This window comes from Coregonus clupeaformis, unplaced genomic scaffold, assembly GCF_020615455.1.
Source record: "Coregonus clupeaformis isolate EN_2021a unplaced genomic scaffold, ASM2061545v1 scaf0064, whole genome shotgun sequence".
In the NCBI taxonomy this organism is placed as follows: domain Eukaryota; kingdom Metazoa; phylum Chordata; class Actinopteri; order Salmoniformes; family Salmonidae; genus Coregonus; species Coregonus clupeaformis.
In genome coordinates this window covers 437,407-460,072 of record NW_025533519.1, presented here as the reverse complement: position 1 = coordinate 460,072, position 22,666 = coordinate 437,407, and the positions used below count along the sequence as shown (strand labels likewise).

At 42.9% G+C, this 22,666-nt stretch overlaps 1 protein-coding gene across 3 annotated transcripts in view; it reads left to right on the top strand.

Annotated features, from left to right (window-relative positions):
• Positions 1–22,666, top strand: part of LOC121562929 (gasdermin-E-like) — a 57,480-nt gene that overhangs the window by 27,383 nt on the left and 7,431 nt on the right. The window contains exons 1-7 of one of the 3 annotated variants that reach the window (XM_041875064.1): positions 8,140–8,195; positions 8,510–8,762; positions 8,971–9,175; positions 9,549–9,723; positions 18,022–18,142; positions 18,310–18,435; positions 18,813–18,940. In XM_041875064.1, coding sequence (XP_041730998.1) covers positions 8,540–8,762; positions 8,971–9,175; positions 9,549–9,723; positions 18,022–18,142; positions 18,310–18,435; positions 18,813–18,940 — 978 coding nt within the window. In that variant the 5' untranslated portion in view covers positions 8,140–8,195; positions 8,510–8,539. Of the gene's footprint in view, positions 1–8,139; positions 8,196–8,509; positions 8,763–8,970; positions 9,176–9,548; positions 9,724–18,021; positions 18,143–18,309; positions 18,436–18,812; positions 18,941–22,666 lie in introns of those variants that run through there. The other 2 variants (XM_041875063.1, XM_041875065.1) reach the window with 2 other exon arrangements.

The window sequence follows — 22,666 nt, the reverse complement described above, 5'->3', positions numbered from 1 at the left end:
AAATACATATTGGAATTTGACCCAGGTCTGCATATACAGTGAGGGAAAAAAAAGTATTTGATCCCCTGCTGATTTTGTACGTTTGCCCACTGACAAAGACATGATCAGTCTATAATTTTAATGGTAGGTTTATTTGAACAGTGAGAGACAGAATAACAACAAAAAAATCCAGAAAAACGTATGTCAAAAATGTTATAAATTGATTTGCATTTTAATGAGGGAAATAAGTATTTGACCCCCTCTCAATCAGAAAGATTTCTGGCTCCCAGGTGTCTTTTATACAGGTAACGAGCTGAGATTAGGAGCACACTCTTAAAGGGAGTGCTCCTAATCTCAGTTTGTTACCTGTATAAAAGACACCTGTCCACAGAAGCAATCAATCAATCAGATTCCAAACTCTCCACCATGGCCAAGACCAAAGAGCTCTCCAAGGATGTCAGGGACAAGATTGTAGACCTACACAAGGTGTCACAGTTCCCTCAGCCAGAACCCAGAAGCAGACCCGGACAAGGAGAGTTGAACGAAGGTGAGGGTTTATTTAAATACAAAAAGGTGCAGAATAATCCAGGGACAGAGCGGGCGGCGTGGATGAGTTGTTGGGGGTGCAGTACTAGGTCCAGTGATGGCTCGGCAGCCGCCGACCATCAGGCAGAGGTGGGGTGAAGGTTCCAGACGTGTGACTGCAGATGGGACAAAAACGGAGGTAAGGAAACAATAACCCAACAAAGTACAAAACAACAAAACTCACGTAAGATACTCTAAACTGATACTCAGAACACCTACTGTTCATGGCTAACGATCCGGCAGGAACTGGATGTTTGGCCAGAGCCTAAGAAGGGTGATGATGAGGACCAGGTGTGCAGATTGCTGATGGGATGCAGGTGCGGAAAACCAGAGAGCTCCCCGGAGCGTTCCCGAACCCTCGGGAAACTGGAGACTACGAACAAAAACACTAGTCACCAGACAGGACCCGACTCAGACTGCCGGGATCGTTACAGTACCCCCCTCCGACGAACGCCACCGGGCGGACTCCCGGAGCGCCAGGATGGAGACGGTAGAAGTCGCTGATGAGGTCAGCATCGAGGACCTGTCGCCGCGGAATCCAACTCCTCTCTTCAGGACCATACCCCTCCCAGTCCACGAGGTACTGGAAACCCCGGCCCCGCCGTCTGGAATCCATGATGCGACGCACCGTGTAGGCAGGACCACCTCCGATCATCCGAGGAGGAGGAGGAGGAGGCGGAGGAGGCAACAGAGGACTGAGGAAGACAGGCTTGAGGCAGGAGACATGAAAGGTGGGATGGACTCTGAGCGTCCTCGGTAGTTTGAGTCGAACTGCCACCGGATTGATCACCTTCTCCACCACAAACGGACCAATGAACTTCGGTAACAACTTCCTAGACTCAGTCCGTAACGGAAGATCCCGTGTGGCCAACCAAACCCTATCTCCGATGGTATAGGTGGGAGCGGGGATCCGGCGACGATTCGCCTGGAGCTGATACCGGTCCGAACCTCTAAGGAGTGCCTTTCTGGCCCGATGCCAGGTCCGGTGGCAACGACGAATATGGGCCTGAACAGAAGGCACTGAGAGCTCCTTCTCCTGAGAAGGGAACAGGGGAGGTTGGTAGCCATACAGGCACTGGAAGGGAGACATCCCAGTGGCAGATGTAGGGAGAGTATTGTGGGCATACTCAACCCAAGGCAACTGAGAGGCCCAGGAGGTGGGGTTGGAAGAGACCAGACAGCGTAGCGTGGATTCCATCTTCTGGTTGGCTCTCTCCGCCTGACCATTGGATTGGGGGTGAAAACCAGATGTGAGACTGACTGTAGCTCCAATGGCCAAACAGAAGGACTTCCAGACAGCAGAGGTAAACTGAGGGCCACGGTCGGAAACGATATCACTGGGCAAACCGTGGACCCTGAAAACCTCCCTAACCAGGATCTCGGACGTCTCCGAGGCAGAGGGAAGCTTGGCAATAGGCACAAAGTGGGCGAACTTGCTGAATCTGTCCACGATAGTCAGAACGACCGTGTTCCCCTCAGAAGCGGGCAACCCCGTGACGAAGTCCAGGGCCAGATGCGACCATGGACGCCGGGGAATAGGAAGGGGGTGAAGTAGTCCAGAGCTGGGCCGATTGGTACTCTTATTCTGCGCACACACTGGACAGGCAGCAACAAAACCCCGAGTATCCTCGGCCATGGCAGGCCACCAAAAACGTCTGCGAAGAAACGCCATTGTCCGAGCCACGCCAGGGTGACAAGCCATCTTGCTGGCGTGGGACCATTTGAGGACAGCAGGACGAACCGACTCAGGCACAAACAACCGACCGGGTGGACCGTTACCGGGACCGGGCTGAGTCCGAAGGGCCGCCAGCACCTCCTCCTCAATCCTCCACATGACTGCTCCCACGACGCAGTTCCGGGGGAGAATTGTCTCGGTCTTGGACCCACTCTCCTCCGTCTTGGAGAACATCCGGGACAAGGCGTCCGCCTTGCCGTTCTTAGATCCAGGTCGGAACGTCAGGGCAAACTTGAATCGTCCGAAAACAACGCCCACCTGGCCTGCCGGGAGTTGAGACGTTTAGCCGATTGCACGTAAGCAAGATTCTTGTGGTCAGTCCAGACAATAAACGGTTGCTCCGCCCCCTCCAACCAGTGGCGCCACTCCTCCAAGGCAAGTTTCACCGCGAGAAGCTCCCGGTTACCCACATCGTAATTCCTCTCTGCAGGCGAAAGGCGACGAGAGTAGTAGGCGCAGGGATGGAGTTTACTGTCCGTGGAGCATCGCTGCGACAGGATGGCGCCAACTCCCACATCAGATGCGTCCACTTCAACGACGAACTGACGGGCCGTGTCGGTTGAGAGAGAATCGGTGCGTTGGTGAATCGCCTCTTCAAATCCAGAAACGCTCGATCCGCCTCCGGATTCCACTTGAAGGTCCTGATACTGGAAGTCAAGGCAGTTAATGGAGCGGCCACACGGCTGTAATCCCGGATGAATCTGCGGTAGAAATTCGCAAACCCCAAAAATCTCTGGAGCTGCAATCTCGTACCGGGCTGGGCCCATTCCAGAACCGCTCTAACCTTCTCCTGATCCATCCTAATCTCACCCCTGGAGATGATGTACCCGAGAAAGGATGTCGTGTGGGCGTGAAACTCGCACTTCTCGGCCTTCACGAACAGGCGATTCTCCAACAATCGCTGCAGAACCTGCCGGACATGCTGGACGTGGTCGGAAGGTTCCTTCGAGAAGATCAGAATGTCATCCAGGTAAACAAACACGAAGAGACCGATCATATCTCTCAGGACGTCGTTCACCATACTCTGGAATACCGCTGGAGCATTGGTCAGTCCAAACGGCATCACCTGATACTCGAAGTGACCCATCGGTGTATTGAAACCCGTCAACCACTCGTCCCCCTCTCTGATCCGGACCAGGTGATACGCATTGCGTAGGTCTAGCTTGGTGAACACCGTAGCACCCTGTAAGGAGTCGAAGGCAGAACTCATCAAGGGCAGGGGATACTTGTTCTTGACCGTGATGTCATTCAACCCCCGATAATCAATACACGGTCGAAGAGAGCCATCCTTCTTACCCACAAAGAAGAATCCTGCCCCCAGGGGTGATGACGAGGGACGAACGAGACCCGCAGCTAGGGACTCCTTGATGTAGGTCTCCAACGCCTCACGTTCAGGTCGGGAGATACTGTATAACCTTCCCTTGGGGTAGACAGCTCCAGGGACCAGGTTGATGGCACAATCATAAGGTCGGTGGGGAGGAAGTGACAGAGCCTTCTGCTTACTGAAAACTTCCCCCAAATCGTGATATGTCTCGGGAACCAGGGACAAATCTGGGGGTTTAGCCTCAATCACCTGACTGGGAACCGAATGGGGGCAGGCAGTCTTGAGACAGTTAGCATGACAATCAAGGCTCCAACTCGTTACCTTGCCCGTCACCCAATCGAACGTGGGATTGTGTTCCTTCAGCCAGGGGTATCCAAGGACCAGAGGAACATGGGAAGACGGCAGAATGAAAAAATGAAATCATCTCAGAATGATTCCCCGACAACCGCATCTTAACCGGCTCAGTCCTCATCGTGATACGTGCCAGACTACTGCCGTTCAGAGTGGTCGCTTCAATGGCTTCCGGCAATTGCTCCTTGGAAAGCCCCAGCTGTTCCACCAACTCGGCATCAAGAAAGCTTCCATCGGCACCTGAATCGATAAAGCGTTAAGCGCTAAGCTCTGATTCCTGTTCACAAGGGTAGCCGGGAAGCGGGGTCTGACAGAGGTACTGAGAGGTTGAAACTGGCTCGCTAAAAGTCCTCCCAACTTTAGCGAGCCGGGCAGTTTGACGACCGCCGGGAACAAGTGGAGATGTAATGTCCCGAGCGACCACAGTAGAGGCAGCAGTTGGTCTTACGTCTATGTTGACGCTCCCCCTTGGTTAACCCGTGCCGCCCCACTTGCATGGGTTCAGAATCGGGAGAGAGGTCCTCTCCACTAATCCTTTGTGGTGGAGAATGATCGACGTGTTCTGGTCCACCACCCGACCCGACTGGGAACTGAGAAGCTGATCGATTGGACGGACCCCATTGCTTCTCCCTCCTTCGCTCTCGGACTCGATTATCCACCCGAATAGACAGGGCTACCAAGCTGTCCAGGTCACTAGGCTCCGGATAGGAGATCAACTCATCCTTGAGCTGCTCCGACAGACCCTGGTAAAAGGCCGCTTGCAAAGACTCCTCGTTCCACCCACTCTCCACAGCCAACGTCTTGAACTCGATCACGAAGTCGGCCACGCTGCGAGTTCCTTGGTGAAGAGAAAACAGGCGCCTAGCTGCGTCCCTCCCTCGGACGGAATGGTCGAAGAGCTTCCTCATCTCGGCCGTGAACCCCTGGTATGAAGCCATGCAGGGATCCTGTCGTTCCCAAACGGCTGAAGCCCACTCCAGCGCTCGACCACGCAGCAACTCAATCACAAAGGCTATCCTAGCCTTGTCGGTGGCATAAGAGTAGGGCTGTAGATCGAACACTAATCCACACTGCATAAGGAAGGAACGGCATCTTCCCAGCTCCCCCTCATATTTATCCGGCGTCGGAACCTTGGGCTCACGGAGGGACACAACTTCAGAAGCGGCAGGCGAGATGGGTGAAACCGGTAGTGGGTCCTCCACCGGACACTGGCGTTGGTTCTGGACCTCCGTCAGGCCGGTAGAAAGGTTCCGAACTGACAACGCGATCTCCTGTAGTACCTTGCTATGATGGCCCAACATCTTCTCCTGCTGGGTAATGGCATGGCGAACAGAGTCCAGGTCCGCTGGGTTCATTATTGGCCGGATCGTTCTGTCACAGTTCCCTCAGCCAGAACCCAGAAGCAGACCCGGACAAGGAGAGTTGAACGAAGGTGAGGGTTTATTTAAATACAAAAAGGTGCAGAATAATCCAGGGACAGAGCGGGCGGCGTGGATGAGTTGTTGGGGGTGCAGTACTAGGTCCAGTGATGGCTCGGCAGCCGCCGACCATCAGGCAGAGGTGGGGTGAAGGTTCCAGACGTGTGACTGCAGATGGGACAAAAACGGAGGTAAGGAAACAATAACCCAACAAAGTACAAAACAACAAAACTCACGTAAGATACTCTAAACTGATACTCAGAACACCTACTGTTCATGGCTAACGATCCGGCAGGAACTGGATGTTTGGCCAGAGCCTAAGAAGGGTGATGATGAGGACCAGGTGTGCAGATTGCTGATGGGATGCAGGTGCGGAAAACCAGAGAGCTCCCCGGAGCGTTCCCGAACCCTCGGGAAACTGGAGACTACGAACAAAAACACTAGTCACCAGACAGGACCCGACTCAGACTGCCGGGATCGTTACACAAGGCTGGAATGGGCTACAAGACCATCGCCAAGCAGCTTGGTGAGAAGGTGACAACAGTTGGTGCGATTATTCGCAAATGGAAGAACCACAAAAGACCTGTCAATCTCCCTCGGCCTGGGGCTCCATGCAAGATCTCACCTCGTGGAGTTGCAATGATCATGAGAACGGTGAGGAATCAGCCCAGAACTACACAGGAGGATCTTGTCAATGATCTCAAGGCAGCTGGGACCATAGTCACCAAGAAAACAATTGGTAACACACTACGCCGTGAAGGACTGAAATCCTGCAGCACCCGCAAGGTCCCCCTGCTCAAGAAGGCACATATACAGGCCCGTCTGAAGTTTGCCAATGAACATCTGAATGATTCAGAGGAGAACTGGGTGAAAGTGTTGTGGTCAGATGAGACCAAAATCGAGCTCTTTGCCATCAACTCAACTCGTCGTGTTTGGAGGAGGAGGAATGCTGCCAAGAACATGGAGGTGGAAACATTATGCTTTGGGGGTGTTTTTCTGCTAAGGGGACAGGACAACTTCACCGCATCAAAGGGACGATGGACGGGGCCATGTACTGTCAAATCTTGGGTGAGAACCTCCTTTCCTCAGCCAGGGCATTGAAAATTGGTCGTGGATGGGTATTCCAGCATGACAATGACCCAAAACACACGGCCAAGGCAACAAAGGAGTGGCTCAAGAAGAAGCACATTAAGGTCCTGGAGTGGCCTAGCCAGTCTCCAGACCTTAATCCCATAGACATTTTGTGAAGGGAGCTGAAGGTTCGAGTTGCCAAACGTCAGCCTCGAAACCTTAATGACTTGGAGAAGATCTGCAAAGAGGAGTGGGACAAAATCCCTCCTGAGATGTGTGCAAACCTGGTGGCCAACTACAAGAAACGTCTGACCTCTGTGATTGCCAACAAGGGTTTTGCCACCAAGTACGAAGTCATGTTTTGCAGAGGGGTCAAATACTTATTTCCCCCAAAGCATGATGTTTCCACCTCCATGTTTGACGGTGGGGATGGTGTTCTTGGGGTCATAGGCAGCATTCCTCCTCCTCCAAACACGGCAGGAAGTGTGCAAAGCTGTCATCAAGGCAAAGGGTGGCTACTTTGAAGAATTTCAAATATAAAATATATTTTGATTTGTTTAACACTTTTTTGGTTACTACATGATTCCATATGTGTTATTTCATAGTTTTGATGTCCTCACTATTATTCTACAATGTAAAACCAAAACCAAACACTGCATTCCACAGTAAGAACATCATACCAAAGGTCAAGCATGGTGGTGGTGGTGTAATGGTTTGGGGATGCTTTGCTGCCTCAGGACCTGGACGACTTGCCTTAATAGAAGGAACCATGAATTCTGCTCTGTATCAGAGAATTCTACAGGAGAATGTCAGACTATCCGTCTGTGAGCTGAAGCTGAAGCGCAGCTGGGTCATGCAGCAAGACAATGATCCAAAACACACAATGATCCAAAACAACAAATTGGAAGTTTTGGAATAGCCTAGTCAAAGTCCAGACCTAATCCCAATTGAGATGTTGTGGCAGGACATGAAAGGAGCAGTTCATACTTGAAAACCCACACGTCACTGAGTTAAAGCAGTTCTGCATGGAAGAGTGGGCCAAAATTCAGCGACGTGAGAGACTGATCAACAACTACAGGAAGCATTTGGTTGGAGTCATTGCAGCTAAAGGTGGCACAACCAGTTATTGAGTGTAAGGGGGCAATTACTTTTTCAAACAGGGGAATTGGGTGTAGCATAACTTTGTTTATGACATAAATATGTAATTGTTGTGTTATTTGTTCACTTATGTTCCCTTTATCTAATATTAGGTTTTGGTTGAAGATCTGATAACATTCAGTGTCACAAATATGCAAAAGTAGAGAAAATTAGAAAGGGGGAAAATACTTTTTCATAGCACTGTAAGAACTACTCCCCAACACTGCTTCACTGCCATGAGGATGGCAACACTTAACGAAGCTAAACCACATTATGCTTCCCTGTAACTTGGCATGTACCAAAGACATAACAATGGATGACAGCCTGCTCTTAAACACAAAACAATACAGGCATGTTGCTCATTGAGTTCTGCCTGCTTCGCGTGAAGTTATTTTCTCATGAAATAAAACAGAAGTGAAGAGCAGGTGTGGAAGAGGAATGTTTCCCAAGGAGTTAAGATAGAGACTCCTCCTTCTACTATGTAATGAACTCTTAGCTAATGCATTTTAGACATACTAGTATCTCATTCTTAAGAGCATATCTCTACAACCTGTCAGAGTCATAAGGACCCAGAGGAAGAATTGGTGAGAAACAGGTATTGAAGCTCTTACAGATTGTTGAAATAAAAACAATTTAGGAAAATATACAGCATGCTTTGGATAGTCTTGAATGATACACAACCAACATTTTGGTGTATTTCCTGTTTGCTACTCTGATCTGATAAACTATTTTTCACTGGAAAGTGAACCTTCCAAAAAGATTGTGTTTGCATTATTGAGTAACTTGCAAACTTTCACGTGTGTGAAATGTATTTACAATGCTCTTCAGAAGCTGTTGTATTGATTGAGTGTTCATGTGTTAATCCTAGTTTTGTTTATTAAATTTCTTTCTCATTTGTGTCTGCTGCAGCCAGAAACACGATCCACAACCATCTCTCAGATGTTTTCCAAAGCCACAAAAGCCTTCGTGAAGGACACAGATCATGATGGACGCCTTATCCCTGTGTCCAGTCTGAACGACACAGACAAACTGAATCTCCGATCACTCATTGTCAAGACCAGGCCCAGATGCTTCTGGCAGGAACCCAAAAACCAGTCCCCTGGCTTTACCCTCAGTGATGTCCTGAAGCCAAGAGAGCCTGGAGACTCACCTTTAAGCCCAAGTAAGCACCAGAGCAGCCCATTAGTGAAGAATAACTATGGGTTGTTGTTCTAAAATATCTGACCATTGATTTTCATTATTTATCCTACTCTTGTCTTTCTGAATAGATTATGAAAATGATCGGGTTGTGGATGTAGCTGTTATATATATATGTGTGTTGTGGTATAATAGCATAGAAGAGTCATTTCTAATGTTGAATGTTCCTTCAGCTGTCAAGGAGTGTGACTTTGTGGACTACACTGGGACATTTGGTGACAGGAAAGAAATGAACGCAGACGGAAACGTGCAGGCAAAGGTGGCTGGTTTCAAACTTACCGTGGGAGGGAAATTGTTCACCAAACAGAAGCTGTCTTTGTGCAGCCTGAACAAAGAGAAGGTTGATGTGAAGGAGTTATATAACTACTCAAAAGACAGGTGAGTTACCCTATACTGGACGTATGTTCAATACAGTCATATACAGTCATAATACATCATACAGTTCACCTTCCCAAGGAGTCCATTTTTAGACCCAAGACCAGCGGGCAACAATGGTTGCAATGACATCAGACAAGTATCTTTTATGTAAAAATGACATTTTCTGGTTGAAGTACTTTCAGATAACAAATAAATGGAACTGTACTGGTTTAACAACTTCCTTAAAGTTAAACTACATCCTCACTGTTTTCACTACCAGTTTACCTTAAAGGGACAATCTGTGATTGGTACATCAATTTTTTTACTTTTAAAGTAGCTTTCCAGTGTTTCCAGATTTCTATGAAATCTGACCTATAATGGGCCCCTCCTGCAGAGTTCTGGACATGTCACATCCTGTGATCAAGCAGACCCGTGTGAATCCCAGGGCAGTGTTAGGCGTCTTGACGGAGAGGATTATGACGTCACTACCTTGCCCAGTCACAACCAAAGTCCGGAAGCGCGGCAATGTAGGAGCCAACATGAGCGCCTGTGTGGCCCTGAGCGGGAAGGTAGGAGGAAAGATTAACAAGCATGAATTATATTTGCATTGTTGTATCGGGTGAATGGTGGCAATTATTGCTGTCAACAAAGAGTCCGCTTATGCTGCACAATGATTAGAGGCTTTTATTAATATCACAAGGTTACAGCATAAGTTACAGACCCGCGGTGTCTGGAGAACGGCGTCCCAGATTGCAATGGCCGTTCTGTCTCTCTTTCGTTTAGCCCCTACTTATAAACAATGCAAAAAGATGGGCTCCCTCTTCTGGCCAATCACCAGTCTCCCCTGTCTACAACACACTTCCTGTCTGTTGTATGTGACGTTACACTAAAACATTCCCTCTTGATACTAAAATCAACATTCTTTCAGTTCCACTTAAAAACATTTAACAACGTCATAATCTCAATACACGACATATCCCCCCTTCGAGACGAACAGTCTCGAAAACAAACAGAATAGGATTATGACAAGTAACAATTTATCTTATTGAGTATCTTTAACATTAAACCAAAAACATTCTTCTCTAGAGTGTAAATACCTTTCTATGAAATAACTGTTTATGAAGTGTGAATACATTACTATGAAATATGAACAAATCTCTATGGAGTGTAAGAGCGAAAAACTGTCCGGCAGCCATCTTTTCAGATATCCATCCATCAATCAAGACAGTAAAATTCTCTCACGGTCCCTCTGCCCCAGGCAACCACCTAGATACTCCAAATAAACTCATAAACCATGTAAATGCATTTGAAACTATGATGCAATTAAATACACATGTAAGCCCCTGCAAACAAAATCCTATCCAAAAAATATCCACTCTAAGGCTGGTCAACCCATTGGACCCTAAAGTGGACCTCTCCCTGCCTAAACTCCCTGTCCCTAAGCATTCACGAAATAAACAAAAACATCTAAGATCCTCACATGTATTCAATAACATCAAACATCATTCTACAAAAATTAATACCTAAGAATATGACACAATTATGTATTACACATGCAAATATGTCTATATTTCATTGCAGACACTGGAATGTAGTCCACTACACTTCATCTCCCCGTAGTCTCCTCTTCCAATGGATTGTTGATGATGGAATCGGCCACACCCTCCTTGTTTCATCTCCTCCAGTCATATTGTCCCTTCATATTGTCCTTGTTTGAGTATTTCAATCTCCATATGTTCCCCAAATGCTTCTGGAAGAAAAGGAAAAACCAAACAGTATCTTTTGCAAAACAACACTTTCAAATTAAACATCAATATCAACTAAGAATATAAAAATGATATATAAATGATGTATGAATCACATAAATGATAGAATAATGAACTAGGATAATTATTCATTCATACACTTCCCCCCTGTGATTCATAAAATCATACCAAAATCACCCCAATATTGAAATTTTTTTTTGGGAAAAATGATCAAAACATCAAAAATGATATTTATCCATTCAGTTCCACTTGTCCATCTTCATCCAGATCAGGAACAGTCAACACCGGCATCTGAGTGTTGTCTCCAGGCATCACTCTCCAACCTATCTCAATATCATAGCTTTCTCAAAGGTCAGTAACAAATTACAAACATCACACAGTGTTATCAAAGCTGCCATTAAATGTAACCCATCACTGCCCCTACTGGCCTACCTGATCTTGCAACCAAGTCTTCTCAGATCTCCCAAACGCATCCCTTATATTCTTCAACGCATCTATAACACTCGTGATAATATCTGAACTATCTGGACTCAAAGTATACCTAATATTATCAATATGATCTTCCCAAATGTTACACCATACCATGGAAAAAGTCCCCCCTTCTCCCTTAGATTTATCCTTCAATGATAGGCTTGAAGACTATGACATGTAGCCATGTCTCTTTTCATCCAATTTCAAATATAGCTTCAGATTTCTGTGTCCGGTGCTACCCCTCTTATAATGGTAAAAACCTCATATGGAAGCTTCAACGTTGACATGTAACAACATCCTGTCTATCCATAGGGTAAGAATATATATGCTTTATCACCACAAACCCTCCAAATATCTCTAAAATTCCCCATAGTCACATTGTCAGGCAAAAGCTAATCTTTTACCATCAAAGTCCTGCTCTTCTTACTACCTGGTACATAAAAAGTAACATATTTCTCATTACTACCCTTAAGGTCATGCATATCCAAAGTTATCATATAACATCACAATCTGATATTCCCATAAACATACCCCTTACCTCATATGTTTTATTAGAACAAAAACAACTTTTAGCCCTCAATGGTTACACCTCAAATGCTTCAGGGTTTGCTGTTACCTGATTTTCCTTCCCATCTAACAAATGCACCCAAGTTAATTCACTTAACCCAATACCACCTAACCCTAGGCTTAAACAAATGTTTTGACAATGACATTATTTTATCTGTTACTGATTGTTGTTGCTGATACAACAGTCATGACAAAGCATAAGATTGACACATACTTGATAGAGGTCGAGCGACCGTCTCTAACATGTTTGGTGCTGGAATTCTCACCAGACATGGACCCTCAAGATTCCTCACTGATTTTACAGAATGAGCTGCTGGAACCTGCCCATCTATCTCTAATTTTCACAACAGAAGAATCAAACCACTCCCTTTAGTTTCTCTCTCCCCTAACGAGCGGTACTGATCAGATACCTCTCCTTGTCTGTCATTAAAATCAAAGACCTCATCCTGTACCTCCATGATGAATCTATATTCTCTCTACTACTATCTGTTCTCCTATTTTAACCCTATTCGTCTTGCTACCCCCTTTAATTTCAGAAAAGTTGTTGTCGGTGTCATACTTCCTACATTTGCTATTGCCATCGTATCATTAATCCCTTCCAAAGTTACCATTAAAGTAGTTGATTTAGTTGATGTATTAACCTTAATTACTTCTAGTGCCAAAGTTACCAATATCCTATGTGTATTATTTACTGTTGGAGTGACTACTGTAACATATTCTTCCTGACCTCCTTTGATTAGGTGCAACAGCTTCTACTCCTGGTCCTGATAACAATACTTATTCTCCATAATTATCTCTCCATGTGGGAGGAACGTCCCCATCCTAACCCTAATAAGTATTTTTCCCCCTAAAATTGGTGCTGGAGCTATTGGTTCCCTTATAATCAAATGCGATATATTTATGGCTTTAATAACTATCAATGTTGAAAGAGTTAAATTGCTTCTCACTGTTGTTATAATAGACTGAAGTGTTAATGTCCTTAGTTACTTCATCCATTTTCCAAAGATTTGAAGTCTTTGCTTGTACTTCCATCTATCACCACTAGTGTCACTTTTTCCCAACTCTCAGTCCTACCTCTCAAACTTTTGATTATAAAAATACACCTATAATTACCTTGATCTCCCTACTCTAAAGTGTCCTTCACCACTGTTCTCTCTCTTACTACTAACTTTGAAACTTAGCTTACTGTCTTAGAGTTCCTTCAACCTAGTTCTCCTAACTTATTTTAATCTAATCTTTTCTCCTAACCTTTAAAAACCTTTTCCACTGATTTATTCACAAAATCCCTTTACCACCAATTTTTAGGATATGTGATTGGGAAAGTCCCCCTGCTTCTGACTTCTTTACACGCAGACTTGGCAAACGACTAAACACCTTTTAGCCTAGCCTGAAATCTCTTAGTGTAAGAATGTAACCCAGAATAACAGTCACCCCTTTTAACTTTATTTTTCAGACAGATTGTCTAATAGGCAGTCTAATAGATTATCATCCTTCCTATGATATGATATTTTTAAGCCAATATGATTCCCAAAAACCCTACTTTTTAAAATCTTCTACCAGACAGCCGTTTAGTGTACATCTTATTGTACAATTCAATTTACACCATGCATCTCTTCCCAACAATGCAATAGGTATATGCTCTAATATTAGTATCTTAAGAGTAATTAACTGTTTTACTACCTCAAATCCCTATCCTAATTAGTTAATTATACATAGTGAGATGTTTAACCTCTTTAGGCTGAACACAGATAAGTTTTTACACTATTCACTATCACTTCTCATAGTCCTCTGGTTTTACTTCAATTGTTAGCTATTTTCTCTTCTTCTCTAATCGGTGCTATCAGCTGACACCCCCCTTCGTATCTTCTAGGCACTAACAGGTGATCTCGACTGCCCCTGTATCTTCCTTAAAAATGTTCTCTGTTGTTTCCTCCTGACTTGTTGCACTCACAGGTAAAGTAACCAATCTGTCCACAATTATAACAGTCTTCTGAAAGTTGCTGGAAGTGTAGCTGAAATCTTCCTCCTCCTTCTAAGCCTTCTCGTCCTCTTCCTCTCCAATTCTGTGTCTGTCCAGAAACTGGCTGTGGATATGGAACACCTGGTACCCCCCTTGGCTGGTACAATTGCATTTGATATTGTTCAGTTGAAGCTGTAACAGTGATTGTTGATTTGGTTCACTCTGATTCTTCATAACCAAAGCTTCTCTTCTCCACCAGTTGTATGATTGAGTTTTCTCAGAGTTTCTTCGTCCTGTTCTTTGTTGTTGACATATCAGGATTCTTCAACAGCTTATATTCTAAGTTCTGTCCTCAAAATATCATCTTCCATCATCTTCTTACTTTTCTTCTGTGATCGTCGTTTCTGCTTGTCCTCTATCTATTATTCGTCTTCATCTCTGATGCAACAATCACCCTCCTGGATAATCACCGGAAGCTGAGGATAAACATCCCTAAGCTCTACTTCCTTCTCGTAAGGTGGGTGTCTTTTTGCTGAATCCGTATGTGAGAAAGGTGTACTAACTTCTGCCATTAGTTTCTCCTGTCACCTTCTCTATACCTCTGTTTATCTTATCGCTGGAATCTTTTATCAGTTTTTGTTTGAGAATGAAGGGCAACATTTGTTTCATTTGCCGGATAACCTAGCAATACTCTAGTTAAAGGGTTACTATTTTGTACTATATCAATCGGTGTAATTACTTTTATAGCCTTGATGTCGTTTTTCCCCATTGTAACAACCCTTTTATATTCCTTTATCGTGAATTATTTTATTTCTATATAGCCTATGGCTTCCCCCCTCTAATTATTAATATAAACCTAACAACTCCAAAAAAAATAAAAAAAAATTCAATTAAAAATCATGAATAATTAAAACCAATTTTTATTCCTATATCCTATGTCACCAATTTATCAATTAGTGTTGGCTATCTTACCACAACCCATCAAATGCAAGTAGTCAACTTCAGAGCAATCCCAAAAACAAAGCCTGTAACCCCTTGCTCTATAACCCCTTGCTCTATAAGCACCTAATTATCTTAAATTTACAGAATAATGTCAGTCCTTGATTCCCAACACATCTGTAATTAACCCAAGTGATGCACATAGCCTCCAAAATGCAATTTTTAATGAAATAGTATTTGCCAAGCCTATGTGAAATTGTCATAACATCAAATATTTTGTAACCAGACCAGTCTCAAACCCTTTTTTGACTTGATCCTCTGCCGCGTCACGTGATGTCACATCAGCACTTCCTGTATCTCCTCTCTCCTCTCGCTTATCGTTCCTCTCATATGACAAAAGAACAGAGACACAGGAAAAGAGTTATTTCAAGCATATTCAATATTCCCCCACTCATATTCGCTCTAAGACTTAATTTAATTCATTACGTATTTTATTTTAATCCGTCATTTAACTCAGGACTAAATATATCGCTCAAAAACATTTTTTGTTTATTTTAATCCGTCATTTAATTTAATTCATTACGTCAACATATACCTAATTTATAAATTCACTACATCTCAACAAATAGTTTCATGTTCAAACACCAGCCGCTTTAAAACTATAAGATTCGTGTTAAAATCTCTCTTTGTCTGTGTGTTTCTCTGTCTCCCTGCAGCCCCCAACAGAAATATGCCATTAGCAAAAACGTGTTGTAGTTTAGTACCGTAAACCAAAACGTGTCCTAATCTCGTGCCATAAACTACAACTCCCACGTTTTGTAGTGTAGTGTCATAAAATTAAACGCATGCGCAAATGCATTCAATGATACGATTCCCAAACACTAGACCGATAGCATTACGCTACAGCTTCACTATTTTATACCTTATACTCACACAATTACACATAACAGAGCTCACATTTGCGTAGAACTCTGAATTCCACCCACATACAAACAAATGTAGAGGGCAATGGCCCTCTAAGGACACGTTAGCATGTAGCACGCAACACAATTAGCATTTAGCATTAGCCGCTATGTATAATGTGGCATGACCCACACTCCAGCATTTAGCATTAACATTAGCCTTAGCCTTTAGCTAACTGCGGCCTACCACACAAACAAACATCCTGCACTGCCCTTATTCCTTTTAACATATTTCCCTACCATTTGTGCTACCGTGGATTAATGACCATTTCACCGAGAAATTAGACCCAATCAAACCCCCCGTCGGACGAAAGTCGAACCATAATCACAATCAGATAAACCCCATCAAACCGAGTTTTTAAAACCCACCGACTGCACATTCTATCGTGCAAGCGGATTTGTCGGCCCATCATTTTCTAAATGGCCCCCCCGGGGTCTTAAGCGGTACAGTGCCCTAATGAATGCGCATATCTGTTTTAATTGTACACCTTCAATACTTAATTCCTACCGTTTTATGCTCTAAACTTCCAATTACCTGCCGTTTACCCATGGAATATATTATAACAGACTCTAGTCGACCGCAATAACGCCACACGAGGCACGGTCGTATGGTACACCTCTCCAGTGTACACAAGCAGGATCCAATCTAACAAGCTCCAAAGCGGTAAGAAAAACTCACCCTTGTCTGGCCATGGCTTCAAAGCGAGTTAGCCTGGCGGCTGAATGAAACAACGGGGAGATGCAGACCAGCCCCACGTTGGGCGCCATTTGTCGTATCGGGTGAATGGTGGCAATTATTGCTGTCAACAAAGAGTCCGCTTATGCTGCACAATGATTAGAGGCTTTTATTAATATCACAAGGTTACAGCATAAGTTACAGACCCGCGGTGTCTGGAGAACGGCGTCCCAGATTGCAATGGCCGTTCTGTCTCTCTTTCGTTTAGCCCCTACTTATAAACAATGCAAAAAGATGGGCTCCCTCTTCTGGCCAATCACCAGTCTCCCCTGTCTACAACACACTTCCTGTCTGTTGTATGTGACGTTACACTAAAACATTCCCTCTTGATACTAAAATCAACATTCTTTCAGTTCCACTTAAAAACATTTAACAACGTCATAATCTCAATACACGACAGCATCAATCTTCATATATTACTGGTAACTCAGATGTAGATTATCTCTGTTGTAAAATAGATTTTTAATCTCAATAATCTCACTTTATGATAGCTAGGCCTACATAAATAAAGTAATTGTCAAGACCATATTGACAGATCACAGATGTCTGTTCAGTAGTGGTAATACTCACAGATGTCTATTCAGTAGTGGTAATACTCACAGATGTCTGTTCAGTATTGGTAATAGTCACTGATGTCTGTTCAGTAGTGGTAATAGTCACAGATGTCTGTTCAGTAGTGCTAATAGTCACAGATGTCTGTTCAGTAGTGCTAATAGTCACAGATGTATGTTCAGTAGTGCTAATAGTCACAGATGTCTGTTCAGTAGTGCTAATAGTCACAGATGTCTGTTCAGTAGTGGTAATAGTCACAGATGTCTGTTTAGTAGTGGTAATACTGTATCTTGCTCTAGTCAGAATTATGTAGCTTGGTTGTTCCATGAAAATAGTGCTTTGATATTGAAAGTAGAAATGTAAGATCAACCCTGTTACTTGAACTGAACTGTCGTTTTAATATGGTGAAACTATTCCTTTTTAAATATTTTTTTCAAAATAAATAATCTAATAGTCAAATCATAGTGTAAAAACTGGTGAGCTGGTTCTACTCTTTTAGGCAATTTTTTTGGTGTTTTGTGGCGGAAAATTGAGTGGTTCGACACACGCCATTGATAGACATGCTAGAACAGTTTTAACATTTTTTTTTAAATTGTGAAGCTTGCTTTCAATTGCCACTCCCTGCAAACAACAAGCTTCCATTCCCCCTGTCACAAGGGTAACCCTGGTTACGGTCAACCTTCCTTACTTTATTTGGCACTTAATAGGCACTTACTATAGTCATAAAAAAAACGTTATTTCTTGAGATGGGAATTGGTGGAATGACCCAGCACTAGTTACCACATCATTTCCTGTTTTTGTCATTTGATCCACTTCCTGAAAATGAAATGGTGTAGTAGAGGTGACTGTCTGGGTTAGAATCTGGGTCGTCTGTGCACCAAACGTCTCTGACTGATTTGACATTTTCTCCACAGGCCTCTATGAAGCAGAGCGGCAGTACTCAGACAGATAGTGATGTGTCACTGGTTATTCCTGCAAATACTGTCATGGCCTACAGTCTGATTGACCTCTACGTCAAATGCAATGGACAGTTTGGTGAGGAAGTGTATGGTTAATCAAGTGCAATGACCCAGGTATAGCTGCATGGTTAAGTACCATGGTAAAGTACACCGCCAGCTTCTATGTTCCTCAGTGTATTTAGTACAGCCACTGTATCTGTCTGTGTGTGACTGGTTATGGCTGTTGTCTGCTCTTGTCCACAGAGCTGTGCCTCATTCACAAAAATGGGGGCTTTGAAATGGATAAGTCAAAGGATGGGTTTGAAGAGGATGGAATTATGGACCTGGGAGGCGACTTTGATGTCAACAGCCCCCTAAATCTGAAGAAAGGTAATAATGCCAATGGAGGCTAATGTCTCCTGTCTAGTGGTCAACATGTAGTCTACTGAATGGAACGTCTGGTCAACATGTAATGTAGTCTACTGAATGGAACGTCTGGTCAACATGTAATGTAGTCTACTGAATGGATCATCTGGTCAACATGTAATGTAGTCTACTGAATGGAACGTTTGGTCAACATGTAATGTAGTCTACTGAATGGAACGTCTGGTCAACATGTAGTCTACTGAATGGAATGTTCAACATTTCTCTTTGATTAGTTATTACAAAGTTACCACACTTTTGGACTATATAACAATTAATTGATTTGTTGCATGAAAATACCACACTTTGACTAAATGGTCTCTATGTTGTTTGTGTGTTGACAGAACTGGAGAAACTGAGTAGTCATTTCCAGCTGCTGTCAGTCCTGCCAGCAGCCACACGTTCCTCTCTGCTCCAGCTCCTCAAGACAACCATGGAGGATGGAGAGGCAGTCAGTGTGCTGGAGAGTGTGGTGAGTGGGACATACAGAAACACGGGCCAAACACACACACACACACACACACACACACAACTAATGGCAGGAATGAATATATCAACCAGAATATCCAACAACACACTCTCTGTCTTAAATATACTCTCTCTCTCAATTCAATTCAATTTCAATTTAATGGGCTTTATTGGCATGGGAAACATATTGTAGTGTCTTAGAGTCTGTGATATGCTGACCGTTGCAAAAAGTGTGTTAGAGGAAACTTGGCTCTAGGATTTTGCTGATGTTGCGAAATGGTGTAACAGATGAACTGTATTCTACTTTGCTGAAAACATCTGGAAAGCATTACTAAAGTTCATGGAAAATGATAGGGGGAGAGATGTAGAAAAGGCCAGGGATTGGTTTTTAGAATCACACCATATTACGTCATAAATGATATAAAACCATGTCTTGAACAATAGGAGAGAAGAATAGCGAATTACAGAATTTGGCTCTTGCTGTTCTCAAGATATCTGCAGGTATCTGTAAATTCGATGCTGAATACCCTTTGTTATAATAAACTTTTATAAACAAAGTACAGTGTCGGCGGACTCCTTATCACCACAGCATGGATCAGCAAAGGTGTGTCTTTTAGACACTAAATTTAATGGCGACGAGGTTGTTTTTTTGTTGTTTTTTTTGGGTCGTGCTACATCTTTTCTCAGCATTCCATTCCTGGGCTACAAAGTGACTCCCGCTCAAGAAGCCGGCAAATAAGGTGAGCTTTTTTCACTAATATTGGGCGCTGGCCGTTTTGTGAGTCCAGAGAGTGTGTGCGTTCAAGATGTACCGTCAAAGAATCTGTGCGTGCGCTTTGCTGGTTTTTCTTTGCTGTGTGATAGGAATTCCGTTCTAAATTTTCTAAATTAGTTTGCGTTGAGAACAACGCAAAAAGTGGGGAGTGTCTATAGGGCACACGGATGGGGCACACCGATATTTTGGCTTGACTAAACGTACAAGGAGTGTCTAGAAGTGTCTAAGAGTACAAGGAATAAGGCTAGAAAATAAGTAACAGTATACTTTAGGACGCCGTTAATTTAAGAAAGCCCTTGAAAAACAAGGCATCAATATGATGGCCATAAATCTTGATAGTTATTAGATTAACTCTCAAGTCAGTTCTGGGAACTGCAGGTTTAAGGCAATATGTTCAATTGTATGTTTACAGATCAGAAATCTATTTGACGAAATGTTTGTCTGACGTAATCCTCTCTTTTGAATGTCTAAAACCTGAAGGTAGCAGAAATTTAGCAAAAGGAATATAAAGAAAATTAGGAACGGCGGTAAGCATGCTTTGTATGAACGGATGCATTCCTCTTCAACTGTGTGTGTGTGAGAGAAGGACAGCCTATGTCTCTCTGTGTGTGTGTGAAACAGAGAGAGGGGGGGGGCTGCGTCTCTGATTACTTCCAGCTGTGTGTCGACTAAGGCTCTGACAACAGGGATTTTACTCTTTTGTAAGGAAATATGTTAGTTAAGGTCAAAACCTTATGAGTCTCTATAAAAGGAGAATGTTCATTAACTATTAGAATAGCATGACCCTACAGGGAGGACTTTTTAAGAGTGTATAGAGATGTTTTGTAATTGATAACAGCATAACTATCAATCTGCAAATTAGGATAAGTGAAAGATAACATAACTTGGAAGTGGGATTTGTGTTCTGTGTTCTGTGTGTTTCGTCTTCGTTTGTGAGTTCTGTAGAATCTTGTTATTGTCTATGGGAGGAGAGAACGGCGCGACAGCGGGTCTGTCTACTCTATAGTTCCTTTCACTCTGAAATCGCATGGGTGACTGAACTGCGCACGCGTAGGATCTTATGAGTTTAGAGTTACGTACAACAGATGTGCCACTCCCCTGCACTGAACTGATGGGAGAGTCAGTCTCAGAGCAGACAAAAAGAAAAAGGGAGGGGGAATCTTGCACACAAGTGAAATGTTCTGTTGAATTAACTGTTGCTTGACTGTAAAACTGTTTGGTTGATAATCGGTTGAGTTGGTGAATGAGAGATATATTGACGGATTAAAAATAATAATAATAAAATAAATGAATAAAATAAAATGTTATTGAGCTATTTATAATATTCCTGAGTTAAGCTGTTTGCTTATTTCTTAGCGTGAATGTGAAAAAATATATATATATAAATAATAATAAACTAAATTCTTGTTTGTTCTTTTGTCTTTCTGTCATATGAGAGACGAGAAGGAGGAGACAGAGAGGAGGTGCTGACATCAGCTGGCATCGGTGACAACAACCCAGCCAAATTAAGGCCAGTACTGTTCTTATCCACAAAACCTACTTTCCCTTACAGGATTTAATTGATATTTCATGTTGTGACCATTTCACAGGAACTTGGCAACAGACTGATGAATTGATGTAATTGATAATTGCACATTAGAGTTTTTGTCAATGACTTGTTTTGATTAGAGTTGTGTTGGAATTCCAGCATTGACATTATTCTGTAAAATTAAGGTAATTAGGTGCTTATTAAGCAATTGGGTTGTGAGTAGTTGTGGGTAGTGTTGCTGGTACAGGTCTTTTATTTTTGAATTGCTCTGTAGTTGACTGCTTTCCTTTACTCTTCCTCATCGGATGTGGTAAGACTGCCACTAATCAATAATTTGGTAAAATAAAATTCACAGAATAATTAGTTGGTTGATTGGTTGAATTAGTTGATTGATTGATTTGATTAGTAATTGATTGATTGATTTGATTGATTAGTTGATTGATTGGATTAGTTGATTGGTTGATTGATTTGATTGGATTAGTTGATTGATTGATTGATTGGATTGATTGTTTGTTTGATTGATTTAGTTACTTGATTGATTGATTGAAATAAATTGGTTGATTGATTGATTGATTTCATTGATTAGTTGATTGATTGGATTAGTTGATTGGTTGATTGATTTCATTGATTAGTTGATTGATTGTTTTGATTAGTAATTGATTGATTGATTGATTAATAATTCATTGATTGATTTGATTGATTAGTTGATTGATTGGATTAGTTGATTGATTGATTGATTTAATTGGTTAATTGATTGATTGGATTAATTGATTCATTATTTTTTAATAATACAAAAAAAAAAAAAAGGAGGGAAACAAGAGGGAAACAAGAGGGAAACACATAACATAGTCATTACAATGGGGAAAAAGGACATCAAAACTACAAAAGCAATTACTCCTCTTCATGTAGTACAGAATAGTAATCCTCTAGTTAATGGTATAGCAAAATTATCTGAAAAATGGAATAAACGTTGGCCTGACATTGAACAACCATGGCCAGTGGAAGGGACTCTTAACCCAGACGTCATCAAGATAATGCAAGTGCTTGTATCCACGTATAAGGCAGATCAAAAGAAGGGGAAGACAGGAAAATTACGCAAAGAAAAAAGACAAAGAGAGCTGGGTGTTCTTAAGCTGTTTGAAAATGAAGGACAAAAACTGATAAAAGATACAAAAGATAAGAGAGACAGAGGTACAGAGAAAATGGCAAAAGAGGTGAAGGTGACAGAAAAACTAATTGCAGAAGTCAATACACCTTTCTCATATATGGATTCAGCAAAAACACCCCCACCTTATGAGAAAGAAGCCAAGTTTAAGGACGTTTATCCTCAGCTTCCAGTGATCATTCAGGAGGGTGATTATTGCATCAGAGATGAAGATGAACAAATAATAGAGAGAGGACAAGCAGAAACGACCATAAAGATGAAT